A 19,797-nucleotide genomic window follows, 5' to 3' on the forward strand; every position below is an offset into this window, starting at 1 on the left:
TCCATTTTATTTATATTTTCTCTCTGATAGGCGTTTCTTGTTTGATTTAATAATTTTTAATTTGTTTAGCAGTCACATAAACAACCAAGCTATGTAATATGGAATTTTTACACCCATAATTGCTGCTTCTTCCTGTATTTGCGCGATGATTATCTGAGATATTAACTCTATGATTCTATATTCTCAAATCTTTTCTATAAAGAAGGAATGTAGTTGACAATTGTTAATAGTTTTATTTGATCGTTCGTCAAAAAGTTGTAATTCTGTTACTCTTGTATCTTCAATGCAATTGAGTAATTAAATAGTAATTAAATTGAATGCGTTTTAATTCCCTTTTATTATTGTTTAATTAGAGTTACAATGCTATGACGTTAAATTTTATTTACACTTAAATGTATTATGAATATTGCTGGGCCAAGTGTGGGGTTGAGCGCTCTATAACCAGGTTTAAACCCCCAATGCTTTGCATTGACCGTTCCAAGGCGGTGACCCCAGCTTTATTCATATTTTGTGTTTATGTTGGTTTGTATTGTGCTGTTTTGTACTGCTTAGGCAATCGGTCACTTGCCTTAAATAAAGGACCAACTAATTGTTTTTAATGAAAAATTCAATACTGCTCCAGCAGCTGGAGTTTCACTTCTTTATATTGTATTAACTATGTTTAAATTATTTTACTGTCTCGTTTAACAGCTGCTTTTAATATGTTATTATCTTATATGCGTTCCCTACTTATTTATTTATTTAAACTGTTTTTAATTTATTTGTAGGCGTATGGTTTTTATTAGCATAAATCTCTCAGTTTTTGTGTTTTATGTGTAGTTACTTCCCTTTGCTTGACAAATGCTTTGCCATTTATGCCATTATGCACTTTTGTATTAATGCTTGTCTTATTATATAAACCATGTTTGGGTGAATATTTGATTAGGTTCCATTTACTGTCCATATTCAACAATTATCTAAATGTTAGACATTAACAGAGATAAGTTTCATAATTACAATGTTAAATAATATGTTAACAATATTAGATAAGAGTTCTTAGCAGATCACACGCTTAAAGCAGTTTTATGCTTTGTCGAAGCAACTAACCCCCATGTATTTTAGTAACGGTGTGTTGTCCGAATTCTTAAAGGGTAATTTTCTTGATTGTTTTATAACAGAATGTCAAACGAAAATATAAAAAAAACCATTTGGAGCTAAATATATTTAAACTTAACTGAATAACAGTTATATTTAGTAGCTTTATATGCAGAATATTTATAAATGGTCAGTTATGGCTCTGTCCCTAATTTTTCAAGTCGACACCGTTACGAAGAAAATTTCATCTACCGCACGGGAATGATACGGGGATACAACTTTTTCCGAAAAGTAAACACTCTTTCAACCTTTTAGGTCATAATTAAGCAATGAACAGAGCGCAAAAAAATTGAAAATCATTAAAAAGTAAGTAAAATATTGAACGTACTTTTATTCAGTGTCAACACCGTTATTCCATTTTCTTTGCTATTTCCACTTCCTGTTCTTTTAGGATTTTCAAATATTATGTATTCTTAGATTCCACAAAATAATGTGTGCGTAATGTGTTTTTGAGACAAGTAGCATGCTGTTTGTGGATGATCAAATGCATGAATGTCATCACCGTTACGGTCCACACCGTTACGCTGAATGAGTAACGGTGATGACAACATCGAAACGGTGTGCACAAATATATGCACACATTATGGTGTGAATAAACTTCGTTTTCATATCGCCGATTGTTTTTCAAACAACATCGAAAATTTTACATGGAATTTATCAGACAAAAATGGAAAATTATTACAATTGGAATCAGTTCTGTCAGAATTCCCGAATGTCATCACCGTTACGTTCCACACCGTTACGCTGAATGAGAAACGGTGTTGACAACATCGTAACGGTGTGGACAAATTTATACAAACAATATGATGCGAATAAAGTTCGTATTCATATCGCCGATTGTGTTTCAAACAACATCACAAATTTTACATGGAACTTATCTGACATAATTTCTAGTAAAAAACATGATGCGAATAAACAAGAATATGAAAGTATATGATAATCTGTCCACACCGTTACAAATGTGACAACACCGTTACGCCGCATGAAACGGAGACTTTTATATACATACAGATTCAACAAAAACTGCAAACGTGTTTTAACATCATAAAGTCTTCAAAAAGGTGTCCGATGAAAGAAGAATTTAGTATATAAACATGTACCCAAACATTTTATAGAAATTCTTAAAGTTGTAAAACGTAATTAAAATGTGTATTTACACCGTTACGCAGTTAATGTTCTTATAGTCACTTAATAAAGTCACTGACGATTTGGAATTGATGTAATAGACTAGCCACTCATCACTTTATACAATGAAACAACGCCGAAAAATTCATTTAAATTAAGTTGAAATAAAATAATATTCTCAAACAAATATTTATGTCCGTTACGGTGTTCTCTTCACAGCTTTTGACGTGCGTCAAATAAGCCTTCATAATCGCGATCTGGGTCACATTAGGTCGTGCCCAGCTTAGGTTGACGTCCGTCTGACATGTACGTAACTGATAAACTGTCTGTCGACACTGCTTTACTTAATGTTTTTTTGAATATTTTTTTATTAAGAATGGAACCTAATCAAATATTCACCCGTTTAAATTTCCTTACTGTCTCTCTTAACAGCTGCTTTTTAATATGTTATTATTATACATTTGTTAATAATGTCGGTTTAAAAGCTAAGTATAGCTTATGCTATATGTTATGTACTCTTGCCGACTTTAAATAAAATTTACTTGACTTGACTTGATCCATACACGAAAGTAGATCAAGAGAAAATTGAGATGGTGCAAAGGAGGGGCGCCAGATATGTATTAAATAGACAAAGAGCAAGCATTTCATATATGTTGGAACAACTAAACTGGAAATCCCTTGAGACAAGGCGGGAGGAAGCCAGACTTTCAATGCTATACAAAATCGAAAACGAAACCGTTGCCATCAATAAAGAACATCGTTTAATACCGCCAAGAAGACTCACCCGCGGCATGCATGAACAAACCTTCCAAATTCCATAATGTAAAAATGACTACAGACGCAACTAATTTTTTTCCGAGGACCATCAGAGGTTGGAACAAGCTGCCAGACATAGTATCTGCGGGGTCAATTGAGTGCTTCAAAGCTCAATTGGTCAAACACTTTATAGAAACTGTAAAGAACTTTTTTAACATGTGCATTCTGGACTTTTAATCGTTTATTCTGTAACTTTTCTTCAACACCCACACTACGACATAATAATCAACGAGTTGATTGTGGTTGTCAACCGTAGAAGTAGAAATTCACGAAAGTTGTTTCCCCTGTTCGTAAATGGAAAAAAAGTTACGCCCCTTGTTTATAGATTTGTCATAATTAAACGCTCAACGCGCTCTTCCGGTTTTAACAAGTATGCAGCTTTTAAACGGGACCACGGCTTATTAATATTTAGAGTTATATTTGATTTTTAATGCCTTTTTATACATTGAACACAAATCGTAAATAATTTGAACGCATCTCATGACCTGCACAGTTTTTCAATGTTAAAATTTGTTACCGCCAATTCCCTCCAATTTCAACTCGTAAACATAGGCAAGGCGTTGAACATGTCAAATAGGCAGAATGTCACACATTCAACAAAAATACAAATTAAAAAGTCACTATTGTTTAAAAATTTTAAACTAATATATTAAATTGTAGCTAAATATCATCTGCAAACGTTGGCCATACAAAAACTTATCCTCATTTCAACCATTTAAGATTTAAAAAATGACAAATTGGACAAAATCAACAGTTTTTGCTAGGTAAGACAAAAACCCTCACTTCAATTTAACCATAACCATCCGTGTAAATGCGTGCTTACAAAGTGATATGGGCATTTTTCACTGTTGAGGCCATCCTTAAAAAATTGTTTGGCATAACCTGACCCAGGTAAATTTGGGTGGGTACGTAGGTAGGGATTTTATTTTTTTCTTAGTATTATTTTCTGACATTGAACTCCCACTTATACCAGACTGAAAGGTAATAATCAAATAAAGCTCCAAGTCTTCTGCCTCGTGAAAGGAAATCGGTAAAGATTTTTCTGAGAGACTATATTTTATACTATATATTTTACGTGACCCACCCAGTCCTGTAAGCCAAAATGATCCGTAAAACAAAATGGTGTCTTTTGTGTCGCATAAACGAATCTACACTAAAACTAAATTGAGGTTCACATCGTACATGCATGACCAGTTGTCAAACAAAGTATGGTTGATATTCAAATGCATTATTTTTCTCTTTCCGGGATATTGTTATAGTATTTTGAGGCTGCATGAACAAATATAAGTGTATATAAAGTGGAAACACCAAAAATAAACAACAGTTGCGATAGACACCTATAAACTGTAAGATGCCCATAATATCACTTTAACATTGATGAAAAAGAGTTAAATAAACAACTAACCCCTAAAAACTAATTCCAAAAGTTTATATTTTCTTTCAGTTTTGCAACAACTGTTTAACCCTATTTTATTCACTTGAAAACAAAGTCGCCATTCATGCTCTTGAACCCGGCTTAGCAGTGAATTACACTGACAGAGCTAGGCACAATCAACAAAAACATCGACGCTTTGACAAATTGCAACCACTGATAATCTGCTTACTTTCACGGAATAGATGTAACGAAATGAAAAATACTTACTCATTCTGATTGAATTGGAATTATTTTTTAGGGGTAAGTTGTTTACTTTACTCTTTTTCATCAATATTAACTGATAATTTGTGATATTATTGTTTGTTAGCACGCATTTACATGAAGGGCTATGGTTAGATCAGAGTGCTGGTTTTTGTCTTATCTAGCTAAAACTTTCGATTTCATCTGATTGTTTAGTTTCTTATTCTTAAACAGTTGAAATGAGGCCCATTTTTGTATGGCCAACGTTTGCAGATGATATTTAGCTACAATTTTATATAGGATTATGAATTTTAAACGATAATGACTTTGTAATTTGCACTTTTGTTGAATTTTTGACATTCTTTCTATTAGGCATGTTCAACCCCTTGTCTATATATTATATATGTTTTTATGCCCACGGTAGGGTGGCATATAGCAGTTGAACTGTCCGTCAGTCAGTATGTCAGTCTGTCCGTCCGTCCGAAAAAAAACTTTAACATTGGCCATAACTTTCAAATATTAAAGATAGCAACTTGATATTTGGCATGCATGTGTATCTCATGGAGCTGCACATTTTGAGTGGTGAAATTTCAAGGTGAACATCATCCTTTAAGGTCTAGGGTCGAAAAAAAAAATCCAAGGGAAGTAATAAGCTTTAAATAGACATAATTATCTGACCTGCCAACGTATAAATTTTTGTTAAATAAATCAAAGCGGTGCAGTAGGCGTCATTGTGTTTCTGACAAACACATCGTGGTAAAAGGTCAAGGTCAAGGTCATTCTTCAAGGTCTAAGCTCAAAAATACAAATCCAAGGGAAGTAATAAGCTTTGAAGGGAGATAATTATTCAATATTGAACATAGCAACTTGTTATTTGGCATGCATGTTTATCTCATTGAGCTGCACATTTTGAGTGGTGAATCTACAGTCACGGAAGTCGGAAGTGGCTTTTAATTATTTGCTACTAAAAATAGAGATTTGTTTGAGACAATTATTTTCAAGGGAAGTAATTAATATAACTATAAATCTCATATTATATATTTCCTTACCAAGAATTTAAGTTCTTTTTACAGTTACTGTACAGATTTTTTATTTTGATTATTTATAACTCAAATGATTGATTTGTCAAAGGTTTTTTTAATGATATAATTAATTTGTGAATGGTAGTGTACATACATGATGAACTCTGGCTATGATCTCTTTATGATCTATAAACCACAGGCCTTGGTTGTCAGTGATGTCTGACTTGGTCATTTTTGACTGTCCACCCACTGCCCCCCACCCCCCACCCCCCCCCCCCCCCCCCCTGCCAAGTGATATATAGAAATTTTATTTCAAAGCGGCGCCGTAGGGGGCATTGTGTTTCTGACGAACACATCTCTTGTTTTTGTGCTGGGTCCCTATGCTGGTAAAGGTCGCCAAGGTGTAATGGATATGGTGTCCGCCTAGCGACCGGGAGGTCACGGGTTTGAGCCCCACCATGGGACCATGGGAGCATTCTAAAGATCTCCCCCAAAGACACCAAGTACTGGTTTTAGGCCCAGGAAACAGACTCGAGAGCGTTTATATAAGCCTAAGGCTTTCAATGCAATCGAGCTAAAATAAATAGGTTTAAACTAACTGGTAACCTTCTCACGTACAGTAGTCAGTAAGTAAGGTTCAGCTCAAATATCTTTGTAGATAGTCATACTATACTAGTATCGATATTTGTTGCTAGTATTGAGCTACTATTAATTCCGCATCCCCAAATAGTATATATGAAAAAATTAAGCTGTTGTACGGATAAACATTTTAAAATGTTACCATACGTTATGTGACATATCATGGTAAATTATAGGCCTACTTGAAAATATAATAATGCTAAATAATTTAATTTAGCCTTTTCGCTGCAATTTGCAGATTTTGTTTTTGACACACTTTTTTCCGTTTTAATAAGGCTAGGTCCTCTGTCTTCGAATCCAATAAAAATCTTTTTTTATTATTGAATCATTCTAATTTTATAGGTTAGATACCACTATATCAATGTGTATCCCTCCATGGTCCATTTGAAAGTAGTCCATATTACTAAAGATGCCCTTTCTCTTCCGGTATTTAGACCATTTTTCATCATAAGATATAGCTTCAATGGTTATTTCTCAAATTTTACGTCTATATTTTGGAGCGTAGTCTGAGCAGCTAACTTGAAATGATAATATTTAGTGAGTGTTTTCTGAGAATGGGTTTTTTTGTCGAATTATGAACGTCGAACATCAGTTTTTTAATGGTGCCTGTATTCAAGCGAGATGGATTTTCTTAGAAGTAACATGACATATCGTTTTTATTGCAATGTTCGATAGAGGACAAAATCTTTTATCTTTAAAATGCCTCGAAACTTTACTGTTTTATGATGGGACCGGTCACCCTATGGGAATTGAAATTTGTGGTATATTTTAAACTTGATAACAGCAAATCTTAACTCCATTTTAATATAGGATGTCTACCAAAATAAAAGTTTCTAGGGATAAACTGTGTCGCAGTTAATTGTTGGACTTTTGCCTTATATATCTCTGATCATTGACATAAGCACCGTTCTATGGTATATGTAGGTGCCGACAATGTCGGAGCCGAAGCAAACCCGTCTTCTTCGGGATGGTGAGAAATACCAGCTGGGCAACTCGTTAATGTACGGAAAGCAGCTCCTAGACCAGCTGCATGGCCAGATGCAGGCCCAGTCGGACTACTGCGACGTGACTGTGAGATGTTGTGATACAGTAAGCATTGTCCACAGCGTTTTTTTGAGGGCTTACTTTAGAAATTCTGCCCCATTCACCTGCTCAATGTGTGTTTATTTCCCCCCTAAAATGACTTACAAATTCTCATCTCAATATAAGCTTTATTTGAAAAAAAGGATAAATTGGAACAAAAAATGACAAAGATATAGTCTTTTTTGTATTATGGATGCTGTATTCATCAAACCAAGTTTGAGCTTAATGCATTTTATTGTCCCCTACCAATGAAACCGGAGGGGACTTATGGTTTGCGCTCTGTGCGTCAGTCCGTCACACTTTTCTGGATCCTTTGATAACTTAAAAGTTCTTCATATTTTTAGCTCACCTGAGCACAACGTGCTCATGGTGAGCTTTTGTGTTCGCCTTTTGTCTGTCGTCTGTTATGTGTTGTGAATTGTGCGGTGTCAACATTTGCCTTGTTAACTCTCTAGAGGGCACATTTATTGTCCAATCTTCATGAAATTTAGTCAGAAGATTGGTCGCAATAATATCTTGGATGAGTTCGAAAATGGTTACGTTTGCTTGAAAAATATGGCTGCCAAGGGGTGGGGCATTTTTTCTTATATTGCTATACATGTATATGGCTATAGTAAAATCTTGTTAACACTCTAGAGGCCACATTTATTGTCTGATCTTCATGAAACTTGGTCAGAAGATTCATCCCAATAATATCTTGGATGAGGTCGAAAATGATGCTGGTTGGTTGAAAAACATGGCCGCCAGGGGGCGGGGCATTTTTCCTTAGGCGTAAAAAAAATGTTTGTTTCCAGTGGCCAGACCCTACCTAATTTTTTGCTGCCGTTCCTAATCTTTTTTGAGCCCAAAATTGGGAAAAAATCGGACCGCGTATTTTTCGGCGCCGCTCAATAAACTTTCAATGTTATCCGCATATTTTTTGGCGCCGTACCTTAAACTTTCAACATAAACAAGCGCCCAGCGCCAGCTCGTTGTTCACTGCATTTGCGAAAATATTGATAATTTGGCTCAAGCAAATCTAATTTGCAAAAAAAGCTTAAATCTCGTAAAATTTCATTGAAAAACATCCGCGATTTAAATCCAGACTGGTTTTCTATATTTTTCTCTTTGTTTCAATGAAAGTGTTCGCAATTCGAACAGTAAACGAAACCTGGTCTGTACCAGAACATGAGACATCGCGATTGACCTAATTTTATTTAAGCGCACGTGGTAACTGGCCAATCAACATTGAGTTCGCTCACACATAATATTGGTTCAATCATGCGTAGACACTGTATACTTGGAATACACAGTTGATATTGTCTCTGCCAACAATTTAGCGGCCGATTGGCAAACGTCGTATTTTAAGATAAACAAATGAAAAGAAGCGTAACAATAAATAAATAATTTCTAAGTTGATCACTTAACACCTTTCTAGCGACTATCGATTTGCCGATTATCGTTTGAAATTAAAAGGTGATAATTAAGTTGTTTTTTACCCACAAACTATGCTATTGCTATTGTAAAGCAATATGTCAACCAAATTGTATATTAATTACGTATTTGCTAGGTAACTGGTTTCATTTTCTCTGCTGTCAAACCGTATGCAAATGTGCAAAACGCGTACAATTTTTCGGACTGTCGTTTTCAGTTATAGTATTTTTCGTCAATTATAATTTCATGACTTTATTTTCGAAGTTCTTTATAGAAGAAATAGAATGACGAATACACATGCGGTGATATGGACGGTGTGGTTTATAATATTTCAAATTGTATTCACATGAAATTGCAATTGGAAAAACTATAAAAAAAAACAGTTAGTAAGGGCTCTGGGTGGGGTGGGCTTTGCCCTGTATTCCTGTTGGGTTCCTGTGGCTGCGGTTCCAAGACCCCTGGCCTACTTTTCAGAATTTCAAATTTGGGACAATCGGGTTTACTGTGACTTGTAATAGTTATGCCTTTAATTGGTCATAAAATGGACTATTAAAGCCATTGCCAGAAGTCAACATTAAACTCGGAAACAAGGAAAGCAACAAATGCAATATTAATGAACAGCAAGTTTTATTTCATAAAATTATTTAAATACAGCCATATAGCATTACATACATCATCAAATTGATTGTACATACAGCTGTACACAATAAAATGAGAAGAAGATGCACCATATACGACATTTTCTAAAAAAAATAAATTTTTAAATAAAATTATTTGCCTACCTACCTACCCTAATTTTTTTTGCCATTTCAGTGGAAACAAACACTTTTTTTAGGCCTTATATGGCTATAGTAAAACCTTGTTAACACTCTAGAGGCCACATTTATTTCCGATCTTCATGAAACTTGCTCCTCAGAAGATTTGTCCCAATGATATCTTGGATGAGTTCAAAAATGGTAACCTTTGCTTGAAAAACATGGCTGCCAAGGGGCGGGGAATTTTCCCTTATATGGCTATCAGGGACTACCCTACGGGCGACTAGAGCGATTATGGATAATTTCACTCTTACGCCCATGATTTGGCCCTTCGAGCCCAGAAAAGCGAAGATAAAGTCGCCCGATTTTTTGAGTAAACAAGACCGGAAAAGCGAAAATCAAGCCGCCCGATTATTTATGCTAAGGCGTGCTACCGCCCGCAGGCGATTAGCAAGTTTATTGTTTGTTGTTTATCTAACGGTTACACAATTTACCCCCCACGCGGATCGTTAATTGACTGTGCAAAAAGCAGTCCCTTAATATTGGTTGCTATAACAACACACTCGTGCCGCTTCGGGCGTGCCGCAAGTTGTCTAATGATTACGTGATAATTGATTGACCATGCGATAAGTACAGGTTTTTGGCAGATGAAGAAAGTCAGCAAAAATAATTCAAGAAAAACAAACTTGATCAAAGTTATATTAATTGCGTAAATCCACTAGAATTAATTAGTCCAGCGAGTTTTTTTCAGTTTGTTAATCCACCGATAATTACGAGTAACACCCATCTTATATAAACTGGAATCAATGCTCATTTTTATAATAAAAAGTCATAATACTACACATAACTATTGACAAAACACATTTCCTCGATTAGATATAAATTATCCGAGTAGAATTAAATTGCTACGATTCAAATTACAAGTAATGGTGATTCAATAATGGAGAAAGCATTAACTGGATTTGACAAACATTTAATAAGGTTTGTTAAACCAGATAACAACAAGGAAAATTTGGATTATTAAAGTTAGACAGGTAAGGCATTCTTAAGTGTACATATTTCGGACATTTATAGTATTTCAGATAAACAGTAATAGATATACTAGATGTTCCATGCATTAAGCAAAAGCAGTCATAGGGATGATAATATAATTACGATAAATATATAAATATGGGATGAAAGGTACTACCGGTACATATCTTAAATAACTAAATGTTTTAAATGACTTAAATGTGTTATGCTTAGTAAGATTTTAGTGAGAATTGATTGTTTTTACAAATAAACATAGTAAAATAGAAATAATAAAAGTTGTGAAATGAACATGTTTTGTTGTCCCCTACGGGTTTTCACCGGAGGGGACTTATGGTTTGCGCTCTGTGTGTCAGTCTGTCTGTCTGTCTGTCTGTCCGTCACACTTTTCTGGATCCTGCGATAACTTGAAAAGTTCTTAATATTTTTTCATGAAACTTGCAACATGGATAGATGGCAATATGGACATTATGCACATCATTTCATTTTGTTCCTACGTCAAAAATTGTGGTTGCTATGGCAACCCAAAAAATAAATAAAAAAATCTGAAAATGGTGGAATTTCTGACAATGGTGGAGCCGGTAGGGGACCATATTGCTTGACAATAGCCTTGTTTTGATATTGTTCGCACAAACGCCTCCCTGATTTTCCAAACTTCCCCCTGTTTCAGAAAAAAGGAAAACTCACTTCTCCCTATTTTTAAGGCCTAGGGTCTTCATGAAACATGGTCAGAAGATTCAGACCAATAATATCTTGGACGAGTTTGAAAATGATGCTGGTTGGTTGAAAAACATGGCCGCCAGGGGGCGGGGCATTTTTCCTTATATGGCTATAGTAAAACCTTGTTAACACTCTAGAAGCCACATTTATTGTCCAATCTTCATGAAATTTGATCAGAAGATTGTCTTATTGATATTTTGAATGAGTTCAAAAATGGTTACGTTTGATTGAAAAACATAGCTGCCAAGGGGCGGGTAATTTTTCCTTATATGGCTATAGTAAAATCTTGTTAACACTATAGAGGCCACATTTATTGTCCGATCTTCATGAAACTCGGTCAGAAGATTCATCCCAATATTATCTTTGACGAGTTCAAAAATGATGCCGGTTGGTTGAAAAAAATGGCCACCACGGGCATTTTTCCTTATATGGCTATAGTAAAACCTTGTTAACACTTTAGAGGTCACATTTATTTTCCAATCATCATAAAACTTGTTCAGAAGATTTGTCCTAATGATATCTTGGATGAGTTCGAAAATGGTTTTGCTTTAAAAACATGGCCACCAGGGGGCGGGGCATTTTCCTTATATGGCTATATATGGTTATAGTAAAACCTTGTTAACACTCTAGAGGCCACATTTATTGTCCAGTCTTCATGAAATTTGGTCAGAAGATTGGTCTCAATGATATCTTGGATTAGTTTGAAAATAATTATGTTTGCTTGAAAAACATGGCATCCAAGGGGCGGGGCAATTTTCCTTATATGGCTATAGTAAAATCGTGTAAACACTCTAGAGGCCACATTTACTGTCCGATCTTCATGAAACTTGGTCAGAAGATTCAACCTATAATATCTTGGACGAGTTCAAAATGATGCCGGTTGGTTGAAAAACATAGCTGCCAGGGGGCGGGGCATTTTTCCTTATATGGCTTTAGTAAAACCTTGTTCACACTCTAGAGGCCACATTTATTTTCCGATCTTCATGAAACTTGGTCAGAAGATTTGTCCCAATAATATCTTGTTATCTCAGGAGAGCGACTTTGGGCCTTTCAGGCCCTCTTGTTTCATTAAACTTGAAACATGACAGATGGCAATATGGAGATTATGCACCTCAACTCATTTGTTCCTACATCAAAAATTGTGGTTGCCGTGGCAACAAATGTAAATAAAAATAAATAAAATTACTGACAATGGTGGAGTTTCACTGGTAGGGGACCATATTGCTTGGCAATCTCTTGTTGTTTCTATTTTTGTTATTCCCCTACTGGTGTGACCGGAGAGGACTATAGGATTGCCCTCCATCCATCTGTCTGCCTGTCCATCTGTCAGTCCGTCTGTCAGAGAAAACTGGATCCTGTGATAACACTCTTAAAGTACTCAGAATTTGTTAATTGAACTTGAAATATAGATATTTGACATGATGGCGATTATGCACGTCATTTTCTTTTTTCTGTATAGCGTCAAGTGTGGTTGCTATGACAGACGTTGCAAAAGACTGTCGGCCCGTCGGACATTGCCGGCAAAAATTTTAAAAGACCGATGGTGAAAGCCTATATCGTCGGACTTACTGTTTGGTACACTGCAGATCCACTATATCGCGATCCATAAAATCGCAATGTCCAATATATTACGAATCGACTGTGGATCCCGTTTTTTTCATGGACATAAACAAATCCCTTTCTAAATGCTTGTGAATAAATCCAGCTCATCTGGTTTTTCAAGCCTTTGCTAATGTAGTGCGACAAACAATGCTAAACACCGTTGAATTTAACATTTTTACGTCATCCGCTTACAGCGCACGTGCCACCCACGGCAACATCTTTTCACTGTGGCATAGCACACGAGTTGCACTCAGTTCTCGTGGAAGGTGAATCCCTCAAATGACGTCATGCAAGGATGGAAATTTCGAACTGCCATTAACGGAAAAAAGGTGTATACAGCGACAAAATATTGATTCAATACTAAGCTATCAAGGGTTAACTCATACAGTGTGTCCGTATTCTTTTCACTCAAAGAGATCAATGTTCTGCGTTCGTGATATAGGTTATGAAATTACATGCTTACATTTTTTTATACAAAATGTAAAGATCCCAAAGTTCTCTGGGCTATGAATCAATACGCCTGTGCTTTGCAGACAACATGCCATTTATGGAATCTTGTTTTGCATGTTTTTTTTCTTACACACAAAAAGCACTTGTGGTTGTAAAGTTCACAAAGATAATTTTTCGTGATGTTTGCTATGGCAAGAAATAGACTAAACAAATAGGAAAATTTGATATTATGATAACTCTAAAAGCATTCAAAACAATTCATGAAACTTTGAAATAGGATAAATGTATGATGGAGAGTATGCACATATTTTATTTTTTCCTATAGCATCAAATCTGTTTGCTATGGTAACAAATTTTGCTATGGCAACAAATATGTCGTTGCTATGGAAGCAAAAAGTCTGAGCGTTTACATTGATTATAAAACATTAATTTCTTATGAATTTCTCTCATAAAAGACCAGACACTGTTGATAAAGGGAATGCTGTGCTGCTTGGGGCAGCTGAATTTCACCTTTGTTTACATAATACTAGGGCATATAATGTTTCTTTATGTAAGGCCTTCAAGTTGACCATACTAAAATTGACCTTGATCTGAATGACATGACATTCAAGGGTCAAATTATGAAATTGCTTTTTTTTTTGGCGATATATAGATCTATCACGGAAAACCACGAGTTTAGAAAAAATCCACTAATCACCAACCCTGGTACAAAACAAGGGCTTATCCTTATACTAACCAATGATAGCTTCCTTTAAATAATAACGGTTGATACGGTGTGTGATTTTGACAGGATTGTAAATGGTCCTGTTTATTTTGTACCAGCAGATTAGTGTTTTTTTCCAAAAAGTGGCTTTTTGCGGGATACATATATTGGCTATAACTTGATTATTATGAATAGATTGTCTTCATACTTGGACATAACAAGATCTCTTTGGATAACCCTTCAAGTGGACCATACTTTATATGACCATATGGAACCTTGATCCATAATGAGATACCATACTTTAATTTGATTTTAGCTCCAATTGGCTATGACTTCGATATTTATGAATGGATTGTCTTCATACTTGAACACAACAACCTTTGTGACAAAACCTTGAAGACATTGAAACAGAATTTGACCTTGACCTTGAAATGACCTTCACTTTCATGGTTGATTTTTTATTTTTGCTAAAACTGTCATAACAATCAGATTTGATTCATATTTCCACAAACAACACTGACAATGAAAAAAATAATAAATAAAAAAAGGTACATCGCATCATGGTAATTATGCACATTATTTAAATTACTTGCAAATTACACCCAATATTAAACCCGAGTATTAAAGTCTGTACTAAGACTCCAACAATAGCATAATATCCAATTTTAAGTTTGCGTACCATGCACCTCAAATATTTTCAATGTCCCTTGACATATTGCTTTCATATTTTGCAAACTTCTTTACCAACATGACATCAAGCTGTAAACAAGAGCAGACAACTGTATCAAGCATTTTGTAAGAATTTTGGCCCTTTTTCACTTAATAATGCATATTATTGATAAATCTATGTTAAAATTTGCGTACCACCTTAATATTTTCAATGTCCCTTGACATATTGCTTTCATATTTTGCAAACTTCTTTACCAACATGACCCCAATCTATAAACAAGAGCAGACAACTGTATTAAGCATTTTGTAAGAGTTATGGCCCTTTTTTGTCTAAGTAACTGAATATTTTGTTAAATTTTGTGTTTAGATCCACTTGACTTCTAAAGTATCAAAGCTATTGCTTTCAAACTTCAAATATTTTCTTATTATCATGAGGGTACTGTACCTACCAAATTCAATTTGACCTTGACCTTGACTCTCAAGGTCAAGAGTAAATTTTAGTTTAATTGCCATAACTTCTTTATTTATGATAAGATTTTATTAATACTTTGACAAAACAATACTTACCTGAATACCACAATGGATTCCACCCAAACAATACCCCACCCCAACCCAGAATCCCTGCCCCCCCCCCCTCCCCCCCCCCAAATTTTAATTTTATTTTGTTCCTTTTGTTATCTTTGAAAGATCATCTAATAAATGATCACACCCCCATTATACCCCCCTCTCAACCCCCCCCACCCCCCCCACCCCCCATTTTTATTTTTCCTTTTTTATTTTTGAAAGATCGTCTAATAAATGACCACACCCCACATTAAACCCCTCCCCCCTCTCAACCCCCCCCCCCCCCCACCCCCACCCAACCCAAAAGAATATTTTTTTCTTTGAAACATGGTTAAAAAACCAAAAAACAAATGTTTATTTACTTTATTTTTGAAGGACTGTCCAAACTTCCCACCCATGCTATTGCTATCAAACTTGAAATAAAATCTTATTACTTTGTTTAATGTCTTTACAAATGTTCAATAGATTGTGGAAAATATACCTGAACTATTACCTTGACCTTATTGAATAATTTGAACAATTACCCCATGATGGCTTACGTTATACTGTCAAGCACTCGAATAGTCGAGCGCGCTGTCCTCTGACAGCTCTTGTTTATTAATATTCTCTGATTATACTAAATCTTGATCATTCACTCAACATTCAGAGTTTCAATAGTTGTTTTAGAAAATATTTTCTTTTAAAAATCATTACAAATAGTTACTACTACTGCCTGCGTTTTTTATAACATACTTGTTCTCCCACTTCCTCTTGTTTATATTATGTATTTTTCCAATTTTAAATGAGTATTTACTAAACTCCCTCCTCTTAATGAGGCCATAGTTATAGGCCAGGAAGTGACGAAAAGCCTATGAAGAAAACATCTATGCTATGGTGAGCATTTAACCAATAAATATTATATGCAAAAGTTCCTGCTATCAGTGGCACAATTCAATGATATTTCCTTTTTGATCTGTGTCAAATAAATGGGCCTACTCCAAATAACCAAAGTGGTCAACGTTTCTTAACTGCACATTACTTTTCTAATTATCAGAAAAATATTACGCCACAACCAACAACAAAAAAAATCCTGTTTGTTGCTCACAACAGGATTAAAATAAAATTAAAAAACTTGAACCAAAACATTATGTTAACAGTATATTCTTAATAAAACATGAATTGTTATGATGGTTCACCATCTTTGCAAACATTGTTTTTACCAGTCCTCACATTAAACAGTCTCAGGTGATGAGGGACTTGAACGAGGCAACACGCATTCACACACAACATTGTCTTTGCTAATGTTAATTATTTCATAACTGTTTGGTTTTGTTGTTTGATGGAAACTATGTGTATTACTATTTATGGTAATTTGAGGTGGGTTTTTTTCAAACAAAAGGGAATTAAATATTTTGGATTATGATCAGTTTAAGGGAACATGTTTAAAAAATGTTTCTAAGGAGACAAGACCTTTTCAAGGCTTCAAATGTATGAAGAACTGCAATGTCATTTGCCATACATGTACATGTAACTGTTTATACAATACAAGTAATTCTACTTTGAATGCTATGCTAGGAAAAGTGCTGTTTAGATTAACTGGTCATAAAACAATTCTTTTTAGAAAACACAAACACACAAAATGTGCATTTCTTAGTTCTGTGTTTATTGATAAACGTTTGACGTACCCTGATTGTACCCAAGTATGATGTATGTTTGCCTGTCCACAGGACATGAAGGCCCACTGGTGTGTCCTGGCGGCCGCACCCTACTTCCAGTCCCTCTACAACAGCGGCTTGCAGGAGAAACAGCAAGGTAGGAACCGGCATTAGTTGTGTTAAAATTTGGGCCTTATTACCAATTGAAAAAAAACTATTTATATTTCCAAATTTAGAGCCTGAAGTTTCCAATTGAAAGAAGAAAATATAGAAACAATATTTTCAAACATGCTTTTATTTAGCTCACCTGAGCCCTTTAGTGATCATGGTTAGCTTATGTGATAGACCTGTGTCCGTCGTGCGTCATCAACACTCTAAAGGTCACATTTGATGCCGAATCTTTATGTAAATTTGTCAAAATGTTTGTTTGAATGATCCATGGTTGTGTCAGAAAATGGTTTGGATCGGTAAAACAACATGGCTGCAAGGAATGGGGGAGGGGTTATTTTTATTTTTTATATAGTACAGAAAAAACTTTTGAACACTCTAGAAGTCACATTTTGTGCTCAATCATCATGGAATATGGTCATAACATTGGTTTTATGGATATCTCGGACATGTTCAAAAATGGTAATGATCAGTGGAAAAACATGTCCGCAAGGGGGTGGGGCAGTTTTCTCTATATGTATAGTGAAAACATGTGAACAGTCTAGAAGACACATTTTTTTGCCCAATCTTAATGAAATTTGGCAGAACATTTGTTATTTATTTATTTATTAGTAAAAAAAAGCTTGTGAACACTCTAGAAGTCACATTTTTTGCCCAATCAGCATTAAATTATTCATAATATTGGTTTTATGGATAGCTTGGACGAGTTCGAAAATGGTTTTGATTTGTGGAAAACAGGGCCCCCTGGGGGTGGGGCAGTTTTCTCTTTATGTATTTAGTGAAAAAATGTGAACATTCTAGAAGACACATTTTTAGCTTGGCTGTTTTCGGAGAAAATCCAAGGTATTGTCATAGCCAACTCGTCGTGTCGTGTCCCAAACCTTAGAGGGATCTTTTCACGTTTTGGTAAATTTACAAAATTGAAAAAAGTTGTTTCAGCTTCGCAAATGTTTGTTTTAGTTATGATATTTGTGAGGAAACAGTAATATTGACATTTACCATGGTCTAATATAACCATTATATGCATCTTTTGACGATTTAAAAACCTGAAAGTTATAAAGCGTTGCAACGCGAAACGATTGAATAATTTGGAGAGTTCTGTTGTTGTTGTTTAATTTTGTGAAACTATGAAGATTGCCTATATAAAGTATAAAATACGTCGCTTATAGATTTGTTGGCAGGATGGCCGAGCGGTCTAATTGGTTTTTACTCCAGGACTCCAGGGGTCACTGGTTCGAGCCCTGCTGCGGGCTACTTTTGTTTTCCTTTTTTTTAATTTTATTTTTGATTTTTTACTGGAGCTTTTTAGATCCAATGTTTACATTTATCAATATAACGCATTTAATGATAAACTTCAAAACATAGCAAAATCTGTGAAAAGGCCCCTTTAACATTTTGTTTACCTTTTGAACATTGGCTCTAAGATCAAAGTGCTTCCACCTACAACTTTGAAACTTCATATGTAGATGCACCTTGATGAGTTTTACACACATGTAACACCCATATTTGGGTCACTAGGTCAAAGGTCAAGGTCACTGACCTCTAATATAACTTTAACATGGGCTCTACAATCAAAGTGCTTCCACCTACAACTTTGAAACTTTATATGTAGATCCACCTTGATGAAGTCTACACGCCACACCCATTTTTAGCTCATCTATTTTTTGAAAAAAATTATGAGCTATTGTCATCACCTTGGCGTCGGCGTCGGGTTAAGTTTTGCGTTTAGGTCCACTTTTCTCAGAAAGTATCAATGCTATTGCATTCAAACTTGGTACACTTACTTACTATCATAAGGGGACTGGGCAGGCAAAGTTAGATAACTCTGGTGTGCATTTTGACTGAATTATGTGCCCTTTTTATACTTAGAAAATTGAAAATTTTGGTTAAGTTTTGCGTTTAGGTCCATTTTATTCCTTAAGTATCAAAGCTATTGCTTTCATACTTGCAACACTTACTAACTATCATAAGGGACTGTGCAGGCAAAGTAATGTAACTCTGACTGGCATTTTGACAGAATTATGTGCCCTTTTTATACTTAAAAAATTGAAAATTTGGTTAAGTTTTGTGTTTAGGTCCACCTTATTCCTACAGTATCAAAGCTATTGCTTTCATACTTGCAACACTCATTAACTATCATAAGGGACTGTGCAGGCAAAGTTATGTAACTCTGACTGGCATTTGGACGGAATTATGGGCCCTTTATACTTAGAAAATTTGGTTAAGTTTTGTGTTTTGGTCCACTTTACCCCTAAATTATCATAGATATTGCTTTCATACTTGGAACACTCGCAAACTATAAGGGTACAGTAAAAGGACAAGTTGCATAACTCTGGATGTCATTTTTATGGAATTATGGCCCTTTTTTGACTTAGTAACTTTGAATATATGGTTAAATTGTGTGTTTCTATCCACTTTACTTCTTAAGTATCAAGGCTATTGCTTTCAAACTTCAAATACTTTCATGCTATCATGAGGTTACTGTACCTGGCAAGTTGAATTTTACCTTGACCTTTGAATGACCTTGACTCTCAAGGTCAAATTATTAAATTTTGCTAAAATTGCCATAACTTCTTTATTTATGATTAGATTTGATTGATACTTTGACAAAACTACTCTTACCTGACATACCACAATAGACTCCACCCAAACCATC

At 35.1% G+C, this 19,797-nt stretch overlaps 1 protein-coding gene across 1 annotated transcript; it reads left to right on the forward strand.

The window, feature by feature from the left end:
• Positions 1-3,438: 3,438 nt before the first annotated feature.
• Positions 3,439-17,147, forward strand: LOC127861775 (zinc finger and BTB domain-containing protein 45-like). Its single transcript, XM_052400455.1, has 3 exons — positions 3,439-3,488; positions 7,276-7,440; positions 17,046-17,147. Exons 2-3 carry the CDS (start codon positions 7,285-7,287, stop codon positions 17,145-17,147), a joined length of 258 nt encoding a protein of 85 aa, XP_052256415.1. The 5' UTR covers positions 3,439-3,488; positions 7,276-7,284.
• The last annotated feature ends 2,650 nt before the right edge of the window (positions 17,148-19,797 follow it).

Source organism: Dreissena polymorpha, chromosome 16 (assembly GCF_020536995.1).
Source record: "Dreissena polymorpha isolate Duluth1 chromosome 16, UMN_Dpol_1.0, whole genome shotgun sequence".
Classification (NCBI taxonomy): Eukaryota; Metazoa; Mollusca; class Bivalvia; order Myida; family Dreissenidae; genus Dreissena; species Dreissena polymorpha.